The sequence below is a fragment of the Rhinopithecus bieti genome, unplaced genomic scaffold (genome assembly GCF_001698545.2).
Source record: "Rhinopithecus bieti isolate Rb0 unplaced genomic scaffold, ASM169854v2 scaffold_22522, whole genome shotgun sequence".
Taxonomy (NCBI): domain Eukaryota; kingdom Metazoa; phylum Chordata; class Mammalia; order Primates; family Cercopithecidae; genus Rhinopithecus; species Rhinopithecus bieti.
In genome coordinates, this window is record NW_016811454.1 from 893,666 (window position 1) to 919,688 (window position 26,023).

The window sequence follows — 26,023 nt, forward strand, 5'->3', positions numbered from 1 at the left end:
GTGAGATATATGTGTCTGTTAAGGCCAAATCAAGGCATGGCAATGGGATGGAGAGGAGACATATTGAAGACATTCTTGAAGAAGGGATATAATTTGGTGACCAATTCCATGGGAGCTGTGAAGAAATGCCTTCCTTAGAATGTTTTTTATAGTACAATTTATATAACCAGATTTCCTTCTACTTTCTTTGTTGCTTGATCATACATTTGGTACCAGGTTCAAAGTGTGGATGTTATTACTAGCTATCCATTCTTAAAACTCAGAAGGGAGACACTAAAAAAAAAACCTATAATCGATCCTAAGGTAGGTTTTTTCTGATTTACAAGAAGCAAAAGAGTCCAGTGAATCCACTGAAACTGAATCCTAATCAGGCATATATCTATCATTAATCAGAGATTTTATTTTGTGCCATTGACTGCTTAAATTTTCAGTAAGCCTTTGGATCCATGTTAAAACCCTGATGATATCAGGCACACAGCCATTTAATCAGCAATGTAAGACGACACAGAAAAGGGGTTTAAAAGAACTGATTAAAGTATAAAGCTACAACATTCTATGTTAATGAAACTTTTAATACACATTTGACTTAAAGATGCATACAATGACTACTGAATCTCCATTCATAGGCAGCCAACAAGATATGAATGAGTTTATTAATTTCAAACAAAACTTCAGGTAGTGCAGTTAAAAAAATTACAAAGCACTTAAAAATGGAAATTAACAATGGAAGCAACAATGACTATAAAACATGATGGGATAACTTTAAAGAAAGGATTCAAGTATTGTTTGTAAAGTTCTTCAGACACTAGTCTTTGAAAAGTTTGTGCATTTCCCACCATTGCATAGTAAAAAAACAAAAACCACACACACCACTTGGTAAAACTCCACAGCTCTATGTGATTCATGTTTCATAACATGCACTTATGTGTACTGCTCAGTTATCTAGTAGGAGTAGCTCTAATGGGCTCATGCACTATCCCAGATGAGCAATGAAGTTAGCGCATGTCTCCTCATCCAGGTGTCATTAATTAACGCAGCAAAAGTAGAGGAGGTGAAATGGGAACTTGGTCATCACTTAACACTAACTCTTGTTGGGTAACATTAAACAGTGATACACTTGTGCTTTGAGCTCAAATTAATAAAAGGAATCTCCACACCACAAAATTAGCAAATGAATGGCATGTGCAAAAGAAAATACAGCAAAGAGTTTGAAACTACATAACCTAATACCATCAAAAATAATTATAATCCATTTTTACAATTGATATGGTTGCATTATCTTTCATATTCATACACACATAGCTTAAAGCTTGTGTATTTTACATATACACAAATAATTTAACATTGGAGCATAGGTTCGATTACCTATGAAATTGCCAGTGTAACAAAAAGTTACACTGACATTTGCCATATGTACATAATATTTGGGGACCACTGTGGTCTGATTTAAAACATAACATCGCACATTTACAATGTTGTTTGTGAAATGCTTAAAAGTTAACAATAGAGATTTAAGTTGTTTTGTAACCACCATGATTTTATTTCTGTTAAGTCACCATGGTGCCTCTGGAATCTCAGTGAAATGTGTATGGTGTACTTCGCAGCAGCTTAGTATCTACTAGAGAGTAGGAACCAGCAACAAGGAAACACTAAGCAATGCAGCAACAGGAAAAGATACCAAGTAATCTGAGTTTCCTCCAAGCTTCCTCCGAACTGAAAGAGCCATTGCCACTAACTAGAGGGATGCTACCTGTGTCATCCGCTGAGAGGCCTTGTAGATAGCCCTGTTATTACAATATAAATGTACAGCTAGTCCTAGAGAAAGCCCGCCTACCTGTGTAGCACCTATTACTCAGAAAGCAACAACATGGTAAGATGTTTGGTGATGGTCTAATGTAGAAAACAGAAATTAAAGTTTCTGCTCTTATGACTGTGGTACTTCCCCAATGATAGACACCTCGGGGGAAAAAAATCCACTGTGTTAAGCAGTGCATTCCAACTTTCCAAAATCAAAGTTGTAAGACTGATAACACGAATCTTGCTGAAAAGGGACCAAGAGCTAAATCTAGCAATGGATTTGGTGTCATAAAGAAGTGACGAGTAAAACTGTATGTCCTTTTCCTTAAAAAAAAAAAAAGGGCATTAGAGAAGTAGGGGTTCTTTGGGACAGTCTTTACTAAAGTCCATCTATAGATGGGTGCTCACTGAAGTGATCACGTACAGGTTTGTACATTAAAACAAAGCTGGGACCAAATTTCTTTAGCTTATTTATTTAACATGTGACAGAAGCTATCTTGACCATATTTAGAAGAAAAAAATCAGTAAAAGTGAAGGAAACTCAGAGGGACTTGGAAAGCCCAGATTACATCTGCAAATCTGGCTGGAGGGAGAAGAAGAATGTGGATTTGTATATAGTAGAATCCCATTATAATCCAGTACAACGGTCCACTGATCAGTAAAATGCCAGAGATCAAACAAGGTTTCCTGAAAGCACGGCACAGCATAAAAGCCTATTTTAACAATGTGGATACAAAGGTAACTGCTCCTTCTATATATATTCCCATCACCACTTTTCCAATAGGGTTCTACCATATATATTTTGAGGAAGGAAAATAAGCATGGATGAAATATTGACGCTAACAAATACAAATAAAATGGAAAGTTTAATTTTTTCCAAGCTTTTAACATTTAAATTTTTTTATTTATTTAAGGCTTTAAGTTTATCCTCCTTTCACATTAAAGACAGGGAAAGAAAATTGTCAAAACCGAAAACCAAAATCATGAGCTTGGCACTTCTGTGATTAATTTGAAAGGGTGTCTACTTTCTTACATTATATACATAGGTTTATAACGACATCAAAACTTTTGAGACTTAGTACATATATTTCCATTTACATAATTTTGTGTCTTTGATATGGGTTATTTTGTTGTTTGTGTCCCCCCCCCTTTTGTTTATTTTTGGTTTAATGCACACCAACTTTAAACTGCACTTGTTTTGTGCCCAAACTCCCTGCATCTGTGGCTACATCTGTCTTTTTAAGCAAGCCCAAGAGTCATTGTATAACATGTTATAAGAGAAGGACAGAGACAGAGAAAGAGAGACAAGAAACAAAAAAGATGGGGAGCAAAAAATAAACTCAAGTTTACAGAGACCCTTTACAAGGAAAATACCTCAATACAGACAAGTGGAAATGATGTGTCAAAATCTCTTATTTCCATATTTACATTTATAAAAGAACTATACAATAGCATCATTGTTCAAATTCCAGCTCCCATTTCCAAAGGATGCTCAGTCCAGGAGAAAACACAATGGGGAAAGTGAATCAACAAGAGCAAGGGCCGTGGAGTTCTGCCCTGGTCTGGTCTCCAGTGGGGAGTGGGGATTATAGAGGGTGGGAGGTAGGGGGTAAGTAGTGGGGCTCCGAGAGGATGGGGTGTGGGGACGCGTTTAAGTGAAGAGGCCCAGGCAGCTTCTGTGTGTTCATCTGCCATCTTCACCTTAGGAATTCTGTTGCAGGTTTTGCTGAGAATTGGCTTGCTAGCTTGTTGTATATATGCCATGCAGTTTTTACCCTTTCAAAAATTAGATCTTCATGCCACTGGAGTTTGTCATCGGTAGTAAAGAAAAAAAAAATCATGCCAAATCATTTAGAAGATATTAAGTGCCAGCAGGCTGAGGGAAAAAAATCATTTACTATGTTTTTTAATGATTCTTTTATTGCACTTAATTTTTGCGTGTGTTGTTCCTTCGTCCGTTAGGGAAAAAAAAGATTCTGGAACAGTTCTTTTATAGCATGGTCTTTTGCCCCTCCCCTTTATTGACAGGTGGTGAAAGGGGTTCTTTGAGATTATTTCCAAAAGAGACAGTTTTCTTTTACCCCATCCTTGTCACCCCAACTCCAGCTCCGTAGTCATTACCACCCAAAGGTTTTGTTTGCAAACTTAATAGTTTCGGCAACACTGCTGCGAGTATGTCATACCCAGAATCCAACAGTGCAAGGTGGTGTCCATCCAGCGCAGCTGATTCAGATGGGGCCTTGCTGAGTAGGATCAAACCTTCTCTTCTTGACATTTCTTCCAGAGTGCGTCAAAAGAAGATGCAAGCAGAGGGGGAAAATCCACAATATTAATCAGATGATGATGAGAGAATGGTGATGATAATGACAATAATGCTAGTTCCAGAGCAAAGTAATTAACTCACACGGAGGCAGTCTCCGGAATAACTTGAAATTGAAAGATAGAACAGCTAACGTTTTTGAATGTCTTCACAACATACCCCCTAGAGTATGTCCTTTGGTGAAGACCAAAAGAAACTTTGAGTTGTTCATTTTAAATCACAGGAAGACTCTGCGGCCCCATTTGTCTCTTCTTTCAGAAATAATCACACTGCTAATTCATTAGGTGAAAATTATTACAGGGAGGCCTCTTCCGTGAAGGGGCCTATTGGGAGAACTAAGAAAAATGGAAAGTCTTGTAGCTACTTCCCTTCAGGCTTATACCAGTTCTACAGCAGTGGACTGGCCTTTGCCAAAGTGGCAAAAAAGCCTTGCTCTGTTCAGTTATCTTGCTGCCTTGGGTGTGTGAGCTCTTACCCTACTACAGAACAAGCATTTTTCATATCTAGAAAGTTGGAAAACAGAGTGCACAGTAAGACAGTGCACTCAAAGGAGAGTGGACACAGGTTCAGGTTAGTTAAGCAAATGCAGAATTTAGCTTAGTTGAAAATCGGCAAGTTAAAATGCTTTGCTCACAGTGTCCAGTCTCCTAAAAAGTGGCTCCTATGTTTAAAGAGAAAAGAAAGAACCAGCAAGACACTACAAGGCAACAATAAAAGTTGGTTGCAACCTCCCCATGGTCTGGCTTTATGTGGGGCATCAAGCAAGGGGCTCATGCATTTAGTCTGCATACTGGGCGGGTGCAACGCTGCTGCCACCGAGGCATCATGCAAAACTGGAGACTGAGGAGTCCCCAGAGCCCTCATTCCCCTGCTCACTGACTCAGGGCCAGCTTGGATACCCTTACAGGCCCTAAGTATCAAAGCCATTGCAATATATTCCTCCTCCCCAACAAGTAATTCAAAATAAAAACAAAACCAAAGCTCAAAATAAGTATAAAGGCATCCTGCAAAGTTCTTATTTTTCCCAAGATGGTCACTTTGATGCTTCTCTTTTGAAATATCAACATAAAAGTCTTTAAAGAAAACTTGTCTTTTCTTCTTAAAAGTTTACATTAAAACATCTTCATGAGTGACCTAAGTGTGTGACTCATTGGCCTAGCAGGCAACCACTGCAGCAAACACTATCTGCAACGATGCTGTTTATTTTTCTTCATCATTCCCACCCAGCCCTCTTTTAAGTCAACATTCTTGAAAGCGGGCACTGGTGATGCTGCCCAAGAAACCAGTGTGAGACCAAAAGGCAAGTATCCCATAATGTATCCTCCACCAAGTTAGTTTGCTGCAGAGCACAGGGTCTCCATCTGCCACCTATGTTCATATCCCTGGAAGGTAGAGGTTTAAGGAGCCATAGTCTGCGAGTCAGGGAGGAAAAACTGAGACTGCTTGACCTTGTGAAGTGACCCTGAAGGACCAGAGGCTGCAATCTTGTAAGCTATGTATTGTTAGAACTCAAGATAAATGTTAAAGTTTCCTCAGTAAATCCAAATGTAGAGGAAAGGGCAAACCAAACTAGCACTGTGCATGTAAATGACTATATTGCCCACATCTAAATTCCTTTACTCAAATTCGGGAATGACCCATAAGTAGCCATGTCCAAGGTCATAACAGCAATGCAGTCCACTTTTAAACAGAGATAGGACATTTCCATTTCACCCTGGCACACAGACAACCGCTGGTGTCCAAAAGCTTGTGCTCTTTTAAAAGTTGGTTTTGAAGCTCAGGTTGCACCTTTTTACAGAAATATGGCTCTATAGGATCACTGGGTTCCCAGGTCAGACTGAGAGGCCGAGCCATCCTGTAGAACTGTATCTTTCTGGATGAAAATGGACTCTGAACACCAATGGGGTATTCCAGGACCTTAGCTCTTCCACTGATGTCCCAGCAGGGGGAAGGTGAGCTCCTTTACAAGGGAAGCAACCCCACGATGAGGACAGAGATGAACACTCCGGAGGCAAGTGGGCTGTGAAGGTGCCTCACACATCAATTGTAAAACCACCATGGCCGCTCTATGTTGAGAACGGTCTGAATTTTCTCTATGAAAAAAATATTCTTTCAGTTCAATTTTAATGTGAAAGTACAACTACTGTGGGCAGGTCCTTGCTATCTTTCTTCCATAACGGTTTCTTCTGAATACCCTCTGCTCACTAGGATTCTGAAGGTAATTAACTTTCTCATAACCTGTAAGGTATTGCTGGATCATTATAAAACACCAGCATAATCCATAAAACTTACATTGTCACAGCTTTCATCAATTTTTACTACTTCTGAAATAATCTGGACTTTTGGCTACAATATACATTATACACATAAACATCTACACAAAATTAAAGCAAGACTCTTTGCGTAACAATAACCATCTCAAAGCTGTAAAGCCTTTAGATCCTCTTTCAAGGGCATATATTTATCCACGGTTAGCACATTCTTATCATTCTATGCTGAGTCACCCCCTGATGAAGTGCCCCCAGCCCAACCCCTCCTAGGCCACCATACACTGAGCTCACTTCCCTGGGGTGCTGGGGCAGGGAAATGCACCGATCTTCCTGGCCAGCCTGGCACCATGAAAGAGAAAGTGCCTAACCCAGGAGTCCCAGGCATTAAGGGAATTAGGCTTCTCATTTTGGACAGGGATATAATCATGGAATTCAAAAAAGCAGCAGTCTGGCTATCCTCCTCATGGAAAGACTAGCCAAATTTAATTCCATTTCCTAATCCTATAAAATCAAAAGGCCCCACAAAAAATGGTGTTTACTCTTTTGAGAAAATATAATTAGCAATATTAAGTTCCTTTCAAATTTTATCTGACTTGAATTCAGATAACTTTTTTTTTTTTTTTTAGACAGAGTTTTTTGCTCTTGTCGCCCAGGCTGGAGTGCAATGGTGAGGTCTCAGCTCACTGCAACCTCCATCTCCCGGGTTCAAGGGATTCTGTCTCAGTCTCCCGAGTAGCTGGGATTACAAGTGTGCACCACCATGCCCGGTTAATTTTTGTATTTTAAGTAGAGATGGGGTTTCACCATGTTGGCCAGGCTGGTCTTGAACTCCTGTCATCAGGCGATCCGTCCAACTCGGCCTCCCAAAGTGCTGGGATTACAGGCATGAGCCACCATGCCCGGCCTCAGATAACTCTTAACTTTGCTGGTAATAGTCTAGATATACCTCTCTAAATTTCATTTTGTGTGAGAACATAAATAGCCTTTTCTTTAACATGTCCAATAAAATGGAACACAGGCCAGACAGAATCTCTTAAATCCAGAGTTAGGCTCAGCAAGAACTTTTAACACAAATAACTTCTCAGAGAGAAGAAACCACGTATGATAATTACAGAGAACTAACACTTTAATGTAAGGAGTAGCTATGCCAGGCCAGTACGGCCACTGTTGAAATCCACTTTGCCACTGAATCCCATGGACAGGGCAAGTAGTGGGAGAGTAAGATGTGGTGATGGGGTTCCACAGACTGAGGTGTTACAGTATCATTGGAAGAGCTCCGTGTTCATCCTGTAGTCCTTTTCATTTCAATTTTCAACAAACCATGTCACTACTACCTTCATTTCTTTTCCCACCTTCACCTAGAATTTCTCTTTTCCTACTACCATCATCTACTAATGCGTGTGTAAATGACTTTGCTTACATCTAAAACCCTACATTCAAATTTAGGGAATATCAGATAAATAGCAACGTCTAAGGCGCTGAAGGCAATCCTGTTCACTTTTAAATGGAGATATAAAATTCTCTTTTCATACACTTTTCACCTTTCCTAAGCTTTAGGGAAGATGCTACTAAAATGGTCCAGCTTTTTCTAATGTCCAGTAAAAGCAACAGCTCTAACAGTCGAATCAAGCAGTATTATTATTCATGCTGGGTAGGTATCATGAGTCTCCATGAGTCAACTAGGACAGAGGTTTGCAATCCTCTTCACCACAGCTCATAACTTTATTCTGTGTGTGTGGGTGATGGGGAAGAACAGGAACATGGGGTGAATGAAAATAAATGCAGATATAGAAGTAGAGCAAATTGGTGTGCCACATGCCTATGTTCGTTTTTCACAGGATTTCATAGGTAAAATCCTAAGACCCTCAATACCTGGGACTCTACAGACTAATCATACCCTTAGTAACCTCATACTTTTGGAGTATGAAATTAAGCAAAGTTAGCCGGGCGCAGTGGGTTACGCCTGTAATGCCAACACTTTGGGAGGCCGAGGCGGGCGGATCACCTGAGGTTGGGAGTTCCAGACCTGCCTGGCCAACATGGAGAAACCCCATCTCTACTAAAAATACAAAATTAGCTGGGTGTGGTGGCGCATGCCTGTAATCCCAGCTGCTCAGGAGGGTGAGGCAGGAGAATTGCCTGAACCCGGGAGGCAGAGGTTGCGGTGAACCGAGGTCACACCATTGCACTCCAGCCTGGGCAATAAAAGTGAAACTCCGCCTCAAAAAAAGAAAAGAAAAGAAATTAAGCAAAGTTACTACCCATAATATTACACAATATTTTTTAAAATCAGAATATTTTTTAAAATCTACCAAATAAAGCATTTGAAAATTCTTCAGGAAATCCACAACCTTGCTTGTGGAAATCTTGCTTGCATTAACCAAAGCTCTCTGACTCAACTACTCTACTAAAAGGAAGTATGTAATTTAAATCTGTATTATTTTCAGATTATAATAATCTTGATACATCTTTAACATCACACACATAAATGTGCACACATTCACACATGCACACATTTTCATGCTTTTTTACCACCTATTTCGGAGGAAACAGTGGTTTAAGGAAAGAACTTTAAAGAATGGCAGACAAGGTCATGGCTTAGAGCATAGCTGTATTTCTCATTTATACTTAGGCAGGTCACATATAGTATGATACTTCTACATCTAAACTACTTACTAGTACACCTATAGAAATGTGACATTAGGAAAACTTAGTATTTTCCCTGAGCAGTTACTATATTTTCCTTTAATCAAAAAGTTGACATGCCCTCAAGTTGTTCAGGCTACCTTACCAACTTTTCTTCTAGAAACAAAAACCTGATATCAGAAGGGATTCCCAATAGCAATATTTAGAACAATCTTTTGTACAAACTATTTTCAACTTCTGATTCTAAAGGAATCTCTTATTAAACATTTACATTGAGCTCAAAGACTTTCAGTTCAAATAGCAAATAATTATACTTATGAATTATCTCCAGACTAGTAATCTCCAGAACTGTCCAAGTGGTGGGAAAATCTAAACATTATCATTCAGCACCAAAAGCCTTTTATTACAAGGTAGAAGTGTTATTTAAAGCTGAACACAAACCACATAGCTACTACTAAAATCTAAAGCAAATTAAGATCCTCACGTAGCAACCAATAGTCACCCAGGAGTAGCACATTCTCCAAATTTAAACTCCTAAAGTTACATGTTCTGGAATTATTCTTCATCGTTTTCTTTGCTTCAGGGCATGAAATACCTCACCCTATTGTGTGGCTTTCCACATAATTCTCCCTGAAAGTGATTGTTTAGAGTTATAGGGCACAGGAAGGGGCTTTGGCTTAGCTCAGCAGTACAGGTCCCTACACAGCAACAACCAGGGAGCAGTCAACAACGGCTGTTTCTCATCTCACCAAGTGCTGATCCCCCCACCTTTTGTTTTCTGCTCTTGTGATAATGAGATCTCTCTCTCTCTCAGATATAAATAATCGTTACAGGGCCTAATCCACTTATATACACAGTGATAAAGGCTTTTCCATTTTTCCCCAAAGAAACATGCAATTCAAGCTGTGAGCTAGGCCAGGCCACTGTTTTGAGGTCCTGCTACAGAAAGTGTGCTCTTCTCTCCAAACACTGCAATGATAAATTTGGCATTGCATGTGGCTAGATGGCAAAGATGTGTAATAGACTGTTTTCCAGGCCTTTGAAACCGGGATTTCTTAATGCCAAATGAGGCATAAGCCTGGGCATGATCCAAATTTATTTTTCTTGAGGCATACTTATGAAAAAGTTCAAGGAAGCATTATAAAGTAAGAGTATGACAGTACTATAATGTTCAATGACTTTTGTAGCAGTAGAACACTAAGAAAAATTTTGCTTGAATTAGGTCCGCCCAAACAAAAACATATTTCTTACTAGATGCCACATCCGTGACTTACTATGTGGGCAATATTTTATTAATACCAAAACAATAAATGTAAATATGAGTTGTCCATTTTATGTGTGTGTTTTTGAAAAGAAACTGATGCCAAAACTATTTCACTAAACAAGTTCAACTCTATAAATATACCAAGAGAAAAGATGTATAATTTTATAATACTATTTCAAGTTAAAGGCACTCAAAAACTGTAGGCTTACTCATTAAATCTTAATATGATAACAAATTAGCAGAAAATGTTGAATGTATTTAAATCATCTTTGGTTTCTTTAATCAGCTTCTAAAAACAACACTTTAGCTGGCTGAAACATATTGAATCCAAAATCCCAAATATAAAACATATAAAGTTTATAATTAAGGCAATTATTCAGATAGCTCAGGGCAAAAACTTCCTCTTTTGAGTAACCAGATGGAGGCAAAGTGGGTTTTGAATTTGGGTAATGGTCTTATTTCCCACTTAAATTTGTTTCTGTAAATCTGGCTGAAACTTAATTTATCACAGAAGGCATAGGAGGCCCTACATACAAATCATAATCATCAAGCCACTATAGCATGAAAAGGTATAAAAAGCAATTATACAATGATTCTGGAGTGTAGAAATCCCAGCCTGGATAAATCAGGTTTCAAAATTTTGATCACAGTTAAAGTTTATTTGTGAATACCCAGTGTGTCTATTTAAACAATCTTAGTTCAGTAAGCAGTGTGCAATCCAAACTAAAAGGTCACTAAGAAAACACACCAGGCCTACCTGTCAGGTCAATATTTAGTCCTTGATTAAAAATATTGTCACAAAGCCATATTTTTCAAATTCTGATTTAAAACCAATTCAGTTGATTGAGGATTACACAAATACTTTTAAATCTCTTTTTATTAAACTATAAAGCTTTTCAAATCACAAAGCTACATATACTATGTTACATATGAAAAATACAAGTAATGATTGCGTGATTACTCAGGTGGTGAAAATTTCAAAATATCAGTGGACTACAAACAAGTTTTAAACAGATACAAGCAATTTACATCCATTTATTTCCAACTACATGGTTTCCTCGATTTCCTGTGTAGAAATGAATGTATCTCAGAGTGCCTGGTCTTATAAGCTGGACTGTCTTCTACTGAAGAACTTCTTTGTTCTCCTTAAAAATCAGTGTATATGAATTCCTTCTACATTTCCCACTTGCCTGAAAATGACAGTTAAGGGTCCGTGTTTCTTCATTTCTAACCCATTTCTGAATAAAAAGACTTATATTTTGCAGTTTGACTGATAGAACCTAAGCTCTTGTAGCAGGAACTCAAAACTTGGTTATGTAAGCAGAAAAGAGAAGTGCCAGAGCCACTGAGAAGAAGACATGCGGCATTGCTTACTTAAATCCCCAGCCTGTGCCCCCAAGGACAATAGCTGCTACCAGGATGGCACCAGCGATGGAGCCTATTATGAGATTGGTGGCACTAGGACCTGTGACAAAGGATCATGGGAAGAGAGTCATATGAACCAACCACTTTCGTTACCACAAGGCAAAGGCAGTTAAGCAGTTTCAGGAAGTAAATATCCTGTGTAAAAGACGGCTAAACATTTAAAATTGCCTTTATTTACTTAGCTTAATTGCACTTTAGATGCCATGGTGAGCGTTACTTGGATTTACATGCCTTTAAATCTAAAGTTTATGTACCACTGACAATTCAGTTCCATTAAATTCACCTTTCACAGAATTTGAAGCAAATAGGCCCCACTTACTGTCTTTACACATCCTTCTTCTCTTCCCTTTTCCAAGTATCATGTATCAAATAAGTAAAAGCACATAGAGAACACCATTGCATTCAGATTAGCTCCATCCGACTGACAAACGGGGGCACGGAGGAAAGGAAACACATTCTGCTACAATGCCCTTCCAAAAAGCACCTAAAAGTGGTCTGAATGCTAACTTTTTAATTCCCCACTTGGAGACAGTTAAAATTTAACAGTCAGAAGGAAGTCATCACTACAGATCTGACTTTTGAAGCCTTGCTCTCAAAGATACACTTCTTCACGGTCCTTACAGTGGTAAAGACCAAAATGGGGTTCCAAATGCAAGATATAAGGAAGCATAAATCTCATTTGCGTAACTTTGGGGAAATGGTAAAAAGATTCCTTAGATTCAACTGATAATAGCTTTAAAGTTCCCACTGTTACTAACAGAACTTTGAGGCTTAGAGATATAAAAAAGCAGAGAGCCAAAGGACAGTAAGAAAGAAAAGACAAGGTGGCATTTCTATCAATTGCTAAGGGTAAGAGCTAATCCATATTCTAGTAACTCCTGTCCACTTGCTCACTCCTCTCCTTAAGCTCAGCATGTTAAAATCTAAACAACTTTAAACCTTGTATAATAATTACTTTAAATATCCCATCCTTCAGGATGCTAATATGCAGGTACAACGTCCCCTAACAACAAAATACTTTCAGTCCTATCTATCCTTGCTCCAGGAATCACAAAGTCAATGTTGCCAGTTTCTCTAAAATCCCTGAGTTTTGTGTATACATTAATTTCTGTGTACAAAAATTCTCTTTTCTGCTCACATCAGTGCCCTCAACTGTGTACATAAATGGATGTCACTTTTGGCGGCACTCAAATTGCATATGCATAATGTGTTTTTACTCAGAGACCACCCAGGGCTTGGCAGGCAGGTAGAGGACAGCTGCAATACAGTCTCAGGGGTGCAGGTCTCTTCAGGCTCCTGGGCTTGTGACATGCTCTTAAGACTAACCGCTGACCATCTAGAGAATGAATCCCAGTTGCCTTTAGAGCTACATCAATAATAATAATAATGAGAGCCATAAAAATAGTTTAGCTACTGTATTGTGCACTTACTATGTGCCAGACACAGTTCTGAGCACTTGACATATAGTATCTCATTTGATCTTCACAAAAATCATATGAGGTGGGAACTATGACTATCCTTGTTTAATGGATGAGGAAACAGAGGCTTCTAGAAGTTAGTGAGTGATAGTGGCAAGATGTGAACACAGATTTGTTTGACTCTAAAACATATCCCATAAGTCAAGGATCAGCAAAGTAGAGCCCACAGACCAAATCTAGTCCCACTGTCTGTTTTTGCAAAAAAGTTTTATCGGAACCCAGCCATGTGCATTCATTTACATATTGTTTATGGCCGCTTTCATGCTAAGACAGCATTGTTGAGAAGCTGTGACAGACAACCTTGTAGGCTGAAAGCTAAAACTATTTACCATCTGGCCCTTTACAGAAAGTTTGCTAACTTCTGTTTTCATGAAACTTTATTCCATTTACATGTATTTCCTCCCCACATTTCAACAGAGAATCAAATTTCAAAACAAACATTAAAAATATATAATCATGTACATACTCTATGCTTTGGATATGATTTGCACTTAGTTAGCTTCAGAAAACAGAGGCTAGGATTAGAATCAATACATAACTCATGAAAAATGATTCCTGACTTATAAACTAAGGAGTAGAAATTAAAAAAACAAAAACAAAAAACTGCCCATGGAATTCTTAGTGACTGGATGCACATTACTCTGTCAGTTAAACTAAGAAATGTTGACTAAGAAATGTTAAGACAATCTATATTGTATTACATTATTTTTTAAAAAACTGTATTTACTCCTTGAGCAATTATGCTAAAACTTGGAATTTGAAGGGAAAAAAATCAGTAAGCTAAGAGACAACTAGTGCTCATAAACTAGGAATAACAAATCTATCTTTAGAAAAAATATATATACACTTACACAGACTTACCTGTCACAATTAGAAATAGTCACAAACGAACAAAACTGGAAATGACTGATGAAAACAAATGCTGATAACAAGGACTATATTTTACAAGAAAGTCCTCTTTGATTTTACCTATCTCTAAGACTTAAAGGAAGGATTATTAAATTCATCCTTTCAATTAGTACATTTAAGGACACCAAAGTTACAGTCAATGTATAATGTTAAAAAATGCATTTGGGATGATTTTCAGAAAACTACCATTCGTCAAGGAGGAATTTCACATAAATGCATGCATGGAGTTGGCCCTGAAAAAGGACTGTTTCTTCTGTATATAACCCAGTCAACAGATCCAAGGGAAAATTTTACAGGACAAACTTCTTGTCTCTAAATATTTTTATCCCTGTTATGGTCTTTGTTTTCTAACACACAAGGAGAAACAAAATCTCTTTTCTAGTATTTCTAGCTTCCCCTGTGCTAACCAGCTTCACAGTCCATAGTGATGAGATGTGAGTTGGAAGATCAAAGTCTGGTCAAAGTCCCTGAATCCAGGAGAAAGAAGGCTCATGTCACCTTCAACACAAGGTGTGAACTATGAACCTGCTTCCCTCTTAATGTTATTTTGGTGCCTGGGTCTCCCAACTCCAGTACGTAAGAGGAGCACCCATTTGTTTTAACCAATGGAACTAAAGAAAAACTTGTCTGATATTCACAATAAGCCCATGATTTGGGGTGGCTGAGTAAAAGATATCTAGTGATTCCTGAAGATACTAGTAATTCACTCCTGGGCAACTTTGAAGTGTTACCACCACCAGAGTAGATAGAAAAGACTGTGTAAAGGGTTATGTCTGCCATTCTTAAATATTCTTTTTCTAATTAGAGAGAGAAGAAAAAAATCATGATAATATTTTAATCTACAGATTAGCAATCTCAGGAAGCAGTGTCCCATGGAGAACTGACAGCTATTCTGAGGATGTGGATCAAGTACAGAGCACCCTAAATCAAAGCATCAGGAGAACTGTATTTCTGTGACAGCTTAATGGGCAAGTGGCACACAATATATTTATTTACACCCTGGCTACTTTTAAGACCAACCCACCAGGTGATTTGCAGCTGTTCACTTATGGTTATACAGGTTTGGATTAAATATGTTTTCATTCTTAATGCTCCTTGCTTCCAAATACTTATGTAGACTTCAATTTTGAAGTATTAACCTATTTTACAGGAAAAATAGGAAGACAGTATGCTAAATATCTCCTTTCTAAAAAGTTAAACTGCAGTCTCCTATGTCATTCTAAATAAATGAAGAAAACATTAGTAGCTATCATTTTTATCAACTTTAAAAGGTGCTATAACTGTTGATAATTTCTAGTTATATATGTAAGTTTATTTGACTGGCACAGATTAACTTTATTACAAGAATCCTAAGAAAACACACACATAAAAGCATTTTTGCCAATAAATGGTTAAAAAAAAAGTCTGTATTTTAAAATTACTTTTACAAAATGGAGGAGCAATGGAAGTGTTGGGACTCTTGCCTTAATTGTGAAGATATCGGAAGCACACCCAGTGTTATGTTATGCCCCACATTGTTCCAGACAGGAGAAGGTTCTACATGACACAAGAAAACCACAGGACACAAGCAATATCCAAGTCACACCACAAGGTGCACTACCACAGGAAACACGGTCAACAGGACGAGACACGGGGTCAGGTACAGGCATCGCCTCACACACCAGGCACCACACAGAAACACTCTGAAACTGGCAAGGATGCTTACTCTATTCCCCACCCTGTGCCTCCAAAAATCACCCCCAGGGCCAGAATGGTGCCCGCCACGGCCCCTATTAGCCTGCTTGTGGCCATATTCACTGTGTGGAGGGAAAACGGAGATTTTTTAACAAAGGAAATTACACACTAATTTCACTAACATACAAAATAATCTATTCAGGACATGCTTTGAAAGTTGGCTAAATATTGATTTTTTTTTGCTATAAGATTTGAAATTAAGATCTACATACACATTGAAGATATTTGAGGATAACTGTGAATTTACCTTCAAACTCCGCACACCCTACTTTTAAAAAACATAATTATCTTATACATACTTATAAACACACAAATAATTCAATCTGTTATAGTTCCTACCAGATGTGAGGTAAAATTAAAAAGTAATTTAAATTGCATAACAGCAAATCTGTATTTTAATTACAAAAGTAATAAGCCATTGGTAATTGTTTACAAAATTTTCAAACTGTAAAATATGCCTAAGAAGCTACATCTTTTCAAAAGTCAGAATATATCATTCAGTTTTGTGAAGATCCTTAGAAATTCAAGACAGAATAGCTTTAAAAGTGAATACATGTTTACCTGGGAAGTTATTGAAAAGTGTATTTCAAATAAGTCTGCAATGTTTGGATTTCTGTCATAGTATTTGGACATTTTGTTTTTTGTTTAGTAGTAGTCTCAAGTGGATAAACTATGCTGTGATAGAAAGTTAGGGTCTCTGGGAGACCATATTAATTGCTTCAGACCACCAAGTGGTAGATGACTACCAGAGTGACACTCTGAATAACTTTATGTCACTGCTTCTGTGTACACCTTTCCTATCCTGGAAAATGGGCCTGGAATGAGTGGGGGTCCCCAAGGTTCCCCCTACAAAGGCAAAATGAAGTTTGGTGTTAAAGTTGGAAGACAAATTGTTTGCAGTTGTGTGTCTGTGCCTGTGTGCACACAAGTGTGTGGACATACATACACTTTATCTCGTATTTCTATAGGAATCAAATTCAGATCACCTTTTCCATGAAAACGGAGATTGGCTTCAACAAGGCTGCCCTTCACGTGTATTACGTGCTCTGAGACAGTGAAACAAAACAAAGATCCACGACTCAAAGCCACCATTTTTTAAGGCTTACAATTGGGCTCACTGACATTTTTAGTTAAATATTCTCCCAGAGGGAGAGAGAGAATCTTGGATTTCTAACCCTGTTAAGCAACTGTATACTGCTTCATCTTATCACAAGATAATAATGTGAGGGAGAAATTCTAGTTTTATCATTGACTAAGCACAACCTGGGTTCTTAAAAAAACAAACAAACAAAAAAAGATGGGGACACAACAGAGAACAGAAGAGTCCCCTGAGAGTGTGAAGGCTAAGGGAAGAAGACCAACACTGAGGGTGGCAGCAATGTCCCCACTATGACAATATGTCAGGACTCAAAATCACCTGGACTACTTTGATTTTCAAGTTACGGAGGCAAATACTGGGATTGAAAGGTATTCCAAATATGAAGCCTCATTTTTAAACAGACCTTAGAAAACCCTTGCTTTCAGAATACTAAAAATACATATAACTTTTTTTTTGAGATGGAGTCTTGCTCTGTCACCCAGGCTGGAGTGCAGTGGCACGGTCTCAGCTCACTGCATCACTGCAACCTCTGCCTCCCGGGTTCAAGCAACTCTTCTGCCTCAGCCTCCCAAGTAGCTGGGACTACAGGTGCACCCCACCACGCCTGGCTAATTTTTGTATTTTTAGAGACAGGGTTTCACCATATTGGCCAGGCTGGTCTCAAACTCCTGACCTCGTGGTCTGCCCGCCTCGGCCTCCCAAAGTGCTGGGATTACAGGTGTGAGCCACCGTGCCCGGCCATAACTTTTTTTTTTTTTTGCTTAAGTTTTAGGCATTGGTTCTCAGAGCTGCAATACATGACAGTCCTGTGACTTCTGCAATTTTTATATAAGCCACGTATGCTAAATAATAGAAAAAAACCCTCTCCCATAAACTGTGATACTAAATGAATGTTAATTTTTTAGAAATTGTAAGAACTACATGAAAGATAAATACAAATAATTTAAAAAGACTTTTGTCTTTGCTATGGATATAATTTCTCACTGCAGAAACAAGACAAAATCATGTAGGTTTTCGAAATACAACCAGAGGAACAAGACATTTCTACAGAGGCTTCAAATGGGTGTTCAAGATGAACAGATATAGTCTGTAATCTCCAATGAGAAAGAATAATTATCTCTACATTCTTAACTGATAAGTACTCAACGCTAAAGCAAGATAAAAGTGGGAAAAAAAGCTTTCTCAAAAGCATCCCTACCCTCCCTGTTCTCTCTCCCTCCCACTACTTTGAGTTACACAGTATCCTGCAAATACATGTAAAGTGCCATTTGATTCTTTGTCATTGTACTGAACATGGTTATCTCTTAAAGATGTGAAGATTTTCTTTTTGTCTATCCTGCTTTGCTTTTGTTCTCTTCCTTTAGAGAGCGCTGAACTTTGTTGTGGCAAGTAGGAACTTGTGCATCATCTCGACATAAATTAACTGAGTAGCTCATGGGTGGGTGGATTTTTACAGGGGACATATTTGAAAATGAAGGTTGCAGCTACTTTTCATAGCTACAAAGAATTTATGATCTCATTGAAACAAATCTACTTCTATACTAATTTATCTATTCTGTAATTTATTCATTAATTCACTCATTCATTACCTACTAAATATCTTTTTTTTGTTGTTCAAGGAACTATGCTGGACACACGATGATATATCTTATTTTCCTTCTCATCCTACCAAACCTGGAGACGGAACTCTTACAGCTTCTAGCTGACAACACAATCCTTGTATTAGGAACTTAACTTTGCTCCCTAACTCTTTGATACACTTACTTTTCAGTATAACGTGTTTGTGGAATCTGTTTATTACCTAGCAGAATGTTTTCATTTTTGTTTACTTGCTTATTTCCATTACTTGTTGGTTTATTTTTAGTCTTGGGCCCTGCTATCTAGGTTTACTTGTGCTAAAAGTAGAATTTTGATAAGTATAAAATATCAAAACTATAAATTTTATCCTTTTCTTAAGATTTTCTACTTTATATGTAGAATTCCTTTATAGACAAGTCATGCTTCAGACATTTTGAAAATGTGCTGTTTTGAAATTGAGTGGGGTTTTTTTCCCTTATTTTTAGAGAGTTTCTCAAATAAGAAGGTGCATTATTTTCCCACATGATTCCAAAGGGGGTTAAAATCCTGTATCATTTAATACTTCACAGGCAGGAGGCACCAGAGTCATCATTTGTATTCCATGGACCAAAGTTCTTTCTTCAGGGATTTATTATTTCACTACAATTCAAGACTAGAAAAGTAAATACTAAATAAACTCTTTATGTACTAGTGTATAATATTGGTATGTAGCTCCATATTTCAATACATTATACATACAATCTGATCTCCTTACTCTTTTCCAAAAAAGAAAAAAACTTAAGTTCATTTTTAGACACATTGACAAATGTCTAAAAGGATGCAAAATAAATAATTTCATGTAAGGATGTATTTCAGTTTATGCTGTCAATGAAAATAGTTTTTCTGAACTGAAACAAAATAAATTCACAGTTATTAAAAAAATTTTAAACTGAATATATCCTTGGGTTATTGATAAGGCCACTGTTATTTGAAAAAAAATTCAAGTAGCACATAATTATACATAAGCATAATCATATATGATAAGGATAACTTCTCATATCAAATCATCTAAACTATAAAATCAAAGATTTGTGCACTGACAGTCACCAAAAGGATATATTGCAAAAGGTAAATGTAAACACTAAATACTCCTCAAGATTAATACCTTAGAAAGCAAGATTTCAAAACTATTGTTTTAAAAATACTAAATGCTAATAATATAATACTTCCTTTCTTATCTAATTCCATAAAAAGCACCACTGACAAGTAATGGATCAGCTAATAAGCCTGATTACTACCTAGTTACTGTTTTGCTTTCTACTAGCTATTATGTTATAAGAACTAGTAGAATAACTTAACATTCAGCTTTTTTTTTTTTTTTTTTTTTTTTTTTTTTGAGAAGGGTCTTACTCTCTTGCTTAGGCTGGAGTGCAGTGGTGTGATCTTGGCTCACTGCAACCTCTGCCTCACGGGATTAGGTGATCCTCCCACTTCAGCCTCCCAAGTAGCTGGCACTACAGGCACATGCCACCACACCTAGCTAATTTTTTTATTTTTTTGTATAGATGGGGTTTTTCCATGTTTCTCAGGCTGGTCTGGAACTCCTGGGCTCAAGCAATTCGCCCACCTCAGCCTCCTTAAAGTGTTGTGATCGGGATCACAGGCATGAGCCTCTGGAACTCCTGGGCTCAAGCAATTCGCCCACCTCAGCCTCCTTAAAGTGTTGTGATCAGGATCACAGGCATGAGCCACTGTGCCTAGCCTCATTATTCAACTTCAAAACAGGAGTGTGAAATAACAGAAAAAAGCATTTGGCTCAAGATAAGGTGATTATGCTATATTCTTGGCTCTGCCACTCACTCACTGTTAACCCTGAAAACTAACTTAGTTTTTTCATTCGTAAAACAAGGGGTCTAGACTGAATTGTTTCTAAGGCCCTTTTTATCTCTGATTTGATGAGTGTGGTTGTGATAAAAAGGTCTGACCAAAGCTTCCCAGGAATAATATCTCTGCCCATACATACCACTGAAAACATCAGCTATGTCCCAGTTTCTCTTCCTTCTTACAATGGTGATGTAAACTATCACATGAGAAAAGTTCCACTGTATTCTATAGTAAGTACCTTGAGAAGGTGTCTATATACAGACAACAATTAGGGTACTTGATGTGGATCTCCCTGTAACAGGAGAGAATTCTAGGTCTTTTAAACAGAGTTAAAATACATTCTGTCCTTGTAGAATAAAGCAAAATAATTTTCTATAATGATTTCAGTGGAAACAAGTTGAGAGAAGGACTAGGCTTTAAAATATAAAAAATTAAAATAAAATTAAGACAGGGTTTTGTATGTGAAATAAACAACAATGTAGAAAAAATAAATAAAGTAATGTGACAAAAATCCTTTTTAAAAAATCCTTGCTCACATGGTTTGCACTTTGAGATCCTATTTCTTGTCTTTCAATAGTTTGGTTTGAGAAATTGGCGTGAATAATCCAGCATGCCTTAAATTATGGGTCCATAGCGGACAACTAGAGCAAGTACAGGGTGACTACAGTGGCAATGCTTTCAGGTATGCTTTCAGTCCCCAAACAGGAGAGGTTGAATTTCCTATTCTTCCAGGAACTTACAGTTAAAATAAATACCCAAAACATGTCAGTTCATTTCTGACATTCTCAAATCAACGAAGATGGAGTCATAGAATTCGCCTTCATTTTTACTAATTTGGTCTTGATCCAAAGGGCAGTCGGGTACAATTTATCTTTTACGTCCATGTTCACGATTTTTAAAAAGGCCATATTGCTTCTTGAATTTTTTTCTCTATGTAATGGGAGCACATTGAAATTAAATAAAACTAAGTATTTTTAATACTCTTACTGCACCTACACAGAAAACCTTCATCTATGGATATGATTGGCCACTGTGGGTGGTGCCCATTATAAACGGCAAACATTTGGGGAGGGCCCAAACACTGTGCTCAATCAGGCAGGTGCCAACCAAACCAGTTGGATCATGAGAAAAAAGACACAACATGCAGTTTTTTGTTTTTGTTTTTGTTTTCTGAGACAGTGTCTCGCTCTGTCGCCCAGGCTGGAGGGCAGTGGTGTGATCTCGGCTCACTGCAAGCTCCGCCTCCTGGGTTCACACCATTCTCCTGCCTCAGCCTCCCGAGTAGCTGGGACTACAGGTGCCCGCCACCTTGCCCGGCTAATTTTTTGTATTTTTAGTAGAGATGGGGTTTCACCGTGTTAGCCAGGATGCTCTTGATCTCCGGACCTCATGATCTGCCCGCCTCAGCCTCCCAAAGTGCTGGGATTACAGGCGTGAGCCACCGCGCCGGGCCACAACATACAGTTTTTGAGAAAAATCTTAGTCTCCCACACACTGCTGAACCTACAGTCAATAAAACACTGATTGTTTTAATAACTTGAGTCCGTTACCTATTATTCTTCAGCAAGGCAACAAAACAAATGAATATGGACAAACTGAAAAGCGGCACTAGCATGCTGCATCTCATTTCCTTTACATGTTTTGAAAGAGTGTAATATTTATGGAGTGTCTGTGTGCCAAGCATGTTATCTTTTAAATAGTAGATAGTCAATAAATATTTGCTAACTGAATAAAAAGAAAAGCACATAATTTATCACTTGGAATCTTCTTTTAACCTGACAATCAAAACAAAACAATATAATCTACAACAAAGTTTTTTAGTTTCTGTTTTACCAGTAGATTAATGGAGTTTTAAAAGAGGTTAAAAGATATAGATAGCTATTATAGATAAAAGCCATTATTTAGTTGTACTAAAACTGCTTGATTTTCTGGAAATCTAAACATTTGTAAAATAACTAGGTCATTTATTTCATTTAACGACTTATTTTCAATTTAATCAAAATTATTAGAGATTCATAAGGTTTTTAATAATTTTAGAACCAATGGATACCTTTACAATGACTACACTGTCTTCATGAAGAAAGAAAAAAGAAAACATGCAACAGGAAAGCAGCATACCAGAATGCTTATCTCTTTTTTCTTTTTTTGAGATGGAATCTCACTCTGTTACCCAGGCTGGAGTACAATGGCATGATCTTGGCTCATTGTAACCTCCCCCTCCCAGGTTCAAGCAATTCTCCTACCTCAGCCTCCCGAGTAGCTGGGATTACAGGCATGCACCACCACGCCCAGCTAATTTTTGTATTTTTAGTAGAGATGGGGTTTCACCATGTTGGCCAGGCTGGTCTCAAACTCCTGACCCCAGGAGATCCACCTGCCTGGGCCTCCCAAAGTGCTGGGATAACAGGTGTAAGCCACCGTGCCTGGCCTCTTTTTTGGGGGATGAGTAGGGGACTCAGTGTTTCACTCTATCACCCAGGCTGGAGTATAGTGGCACAATCTTGGCTCACTGCAACCTCTGCCTTCTGGGTTCAAGCTCAATTCTCATGCCTCAGCCTCCCAAGTAGCTGGGATTATAGGCACATGCCATCATTACCGGCTAATTTTTGTGTTTTCAGTAGAGACAGGGTTTCACCATGTTGGCCAGGCTGGTCTCAAACTCCCGACCTCAGGTGATCCACCTGCCCTCGGCCTCCCAAAGTCCTGGGATTACAGGCACGAACCACTGCGCCAGGCCCAATAATGCTTATCTTGAGCACCTCTGAGTTTTAATATTTTCTGTATTTTCAAATTTTTCTTCAATAAGTTATGTACGTATTCCTTGAAGGATCAAAAAAGTTTTTTGTTTTTGTTTTTAAAGATAGTGTGGGATGCTACCACATTAAATGGAGAGAGCAAAGCAAAACAAAACAAAAGGCAGCTGTGGGTACTCTTTCTCTAGCACGTGGCTTTCTTTACTTAATGCCTCCAAAGATTTTTAGGCATGGGTGCGTGAAGGAACAGGGAATAGATATTATAGAACCAGACAATTAATAATCCTGTACCCTACTTAAAGAAAAAAGGCAGAGTCTAAGTAAATTTAGCTCTGCTCATCCTTTGAGGCATCTTTATACATCACTTGAGGAAATAGCATCTAGATCTTTAAAAAAAAAATCACAGACACACTGTGGAGAGAAAATTTGGAAAGAATGAACCTTGGCTTCTCTTGTTAGAGCTTAAATCTTCTCTAAATCTAACTTCAGAAGGTGGATCCAAGAATTTTTTGTTCTAGTTTTAAAGTAACAAAAGACTAAGTGTAAAAGTGGAATACGTTCCCTTTTAGAAATAGAAGGAAGAAAACAGAAATAGACTGTGATGGTGTGATTATGATTCTTACAGAATTTTAATATCATGGGCATATTAAGCAAATGCATAAAATGTGTTTTAACACACCCACTATTACTGAACAATTCACATGCGTCTGAATCAGCCTAAATCTCTTCAGGAATTGAGGACTACAGAGTTTTATCTGCATCTGAAATCATCTTTTCCCACATAAACGATACTGAAGTTCAGAGAGTTTCAATAAATTTTCATCCAAAACTAAGCTGATCAAAATAGTACTAATCCTATATGCATTTTCCAACCTGTCAGAGAAAAGCATGGCAGTTACTTACAAAAAAAAACTGTTAGCAGTACCATGATAAAGAAGCTGATGTACAATGTCATCCCTGTATATAAAAACTGGTTCTAGTATTTCCTTGGCTTCTCAGGTACAATGTAACAGATGCTATAGTAAGCCTGTTTGTGACTCATAGGTTTTCTAGATCTTTGAAAATTGTATGAGGGGCTGGGAATCGGGAGAATAATGAAAAATGATTACCATACTCCTGGTAACACAGACTACATTATAAGATGATGTAAGAGGCCGGGCGCGGTAGCTCGCACCTGTAATCCCAGCCGAGGTGGGTGGAACATGAGGTCATGAGTTCAAGATCAGCCTGGCCAAGATGGTAAAACCCTGTCTCCACTAAAAATACAAAAATTAGCCAGGTGCAGTGGCAGGTGCCTGTAATCCCAGCTACTCAGGAGGCTGAGGCAGGAGAATCGCTTGAACCCGGGTGGCAAGAGGTTGCAGTGAGCCAAGATCACACCACTGTATTCCAGCCTGGGCAACAGAGTGAGACTTTGTCTCCCCCTCCACCCCCCCAAAAAAAAGATGATGTAAGAGGGGCGGGCGCAGTGGTTCACACCTATAATCCCAGCACTTTGAGAGGCCAAGGCGGAAGGATCACTTGAGGCCAGGAGTTCAAGACCAGCCTGGGCAACATAGCAACACCCTTTCTCTACAAAAAATAAAAAAAATTAGCCGGGCATGGTGGCAGGATTCTTGGGCCTTGCAGTTTGAGGCTTCAGTGAGCCATGATTGCGCCACTGCACTCTCACCTGGGTGACAGAGCAAGATCCTGTCAAAGAAAAAAAAAAATTGTAAAAAAAAAAAAAAAAAAAAAAAAATGATATAATGGATGGGCAGAGAACAAGAGTCTGAGATCAGGCACTTGGGACTTGGGTCCTGGTCCCAGCCTTGTCTCTCACTACGTCGGTGACTACAGTAAGTGACCTGACCTCAGGGTCTGGGCCTTCTCATCTGCAAAAATAGAGAGTGGTCCTAAGTGGCTTTCTCTTTCTAATCCCCACATTCTAATTTATCTCCTCTTAATGACTGATTAAAACAAAAGGTCCAGATCTTTCACATTTTCTTTGAAGAATGAAAGTTCTGTGAAGAATTCCAACTCCTTCCTAGTCAAAAGAGTGTTCAAAAAGAGCTTGGAAGGTGACAACTTCCTTCTGGGGAGATTCCAACATTGAAAAGTAACCAGAGTCTCATGGCAGCCAAAAAGATTTGATCTATTAGAAAAATGGCATAGCTTAGACAAACTACAAAATAATTTACGATTATGGAAAGAGAATAAGGTTGAAAGAGAAAAAGAATACTGTATTAAAGAAAATGTGTGTATTTACTTCTTCCCAGTCTCAGTTCTGGACTAAGAAGTAACTCAAACACATTTTAAAAATATGATATAACAGAATCCTTAATTCTGCAGTAACATAAATTATGTACTTTAAAGGCAAAAAGAGATATCCTTATATGTCTTCTCTTAAGTCGATGAGAATGTTATATTGATGCATTGGAACAGTGTCGATGAATTCAGTATTCCATGAATTGAAACCGAAATCACACAAACCCTTGGGTCCTTCATCCTTCGGGGGGTGAAGGTTCCTGACTGGATCCCGGATACTGCAATCTGTCCCTGCCCAGGTGAAATCACAAATGCAGGTGGCTTCATTACTACACACCTGTGAAGAAAAAGGAACAGATATGGCATTTTCACTGTATTTTGTAGAATAATGGTGATAAATGTAAAAGAGACGTGGGAGCAGGGAGGAAGCTTTAAAACTATTTGGAATTTCTTTTAAAGTTTCCCATGGTTGTGATCACTAGACATGAGGTAATAATGCATAGATCATATTGTGTAACATTTTTTTCCATTAATTAAAGAAAAAGATTAAAAGGAAGAAATTCTTCAATTATTTATCTTATTTATTATTATTCTCAAATTAAATTGAATTATTCATGTTATTCTTAAACTGAATCATGTT

The 26,023-nt window shown here is 38.1% G+C and overlaps 1 protein-coding gene across 3 annotated transcripts in view; it reads right to left on the reverse strand.

Annotated features, from left to right (window-relative positions):
- Positions 1-551: 551 nt before the first annotated feature.
- Positions 552-26,023, reverse strand: part of ADAM23 (ADAM metallopeptidase domain 23) — a 177,287-nt gene continuing 151,815 nt past the window's right edge. Inside the window, exons 24-26 of one of the 3 annotated variants that reach the window (XM_017893939.1) lie at positions 25,609-25,720; positions 11,672-11,762; positions 552-4,074 (exon numbers count right to left, since the gene is read on the reverse strand). In XM_017893939.1, coding sequence (XP_017749428.1) covers positions 4,026-4,074; positions 11,672-11,762; positions 25,609-25,720 — 252 coding nt within the window. In that variant the 3' untranslated portion in view covers positions 552-4,025. Of the gene's footprint in view, positions 4,075-11,671; positions 11,763-15,814; positions 15,906-25,608; positions 25,721-26,023 lie in introns of all 3 variants that reach the window. The other 2 variants (XM_017893940.1, XM_017893938.1) reach the window with 2 other exon arrangements.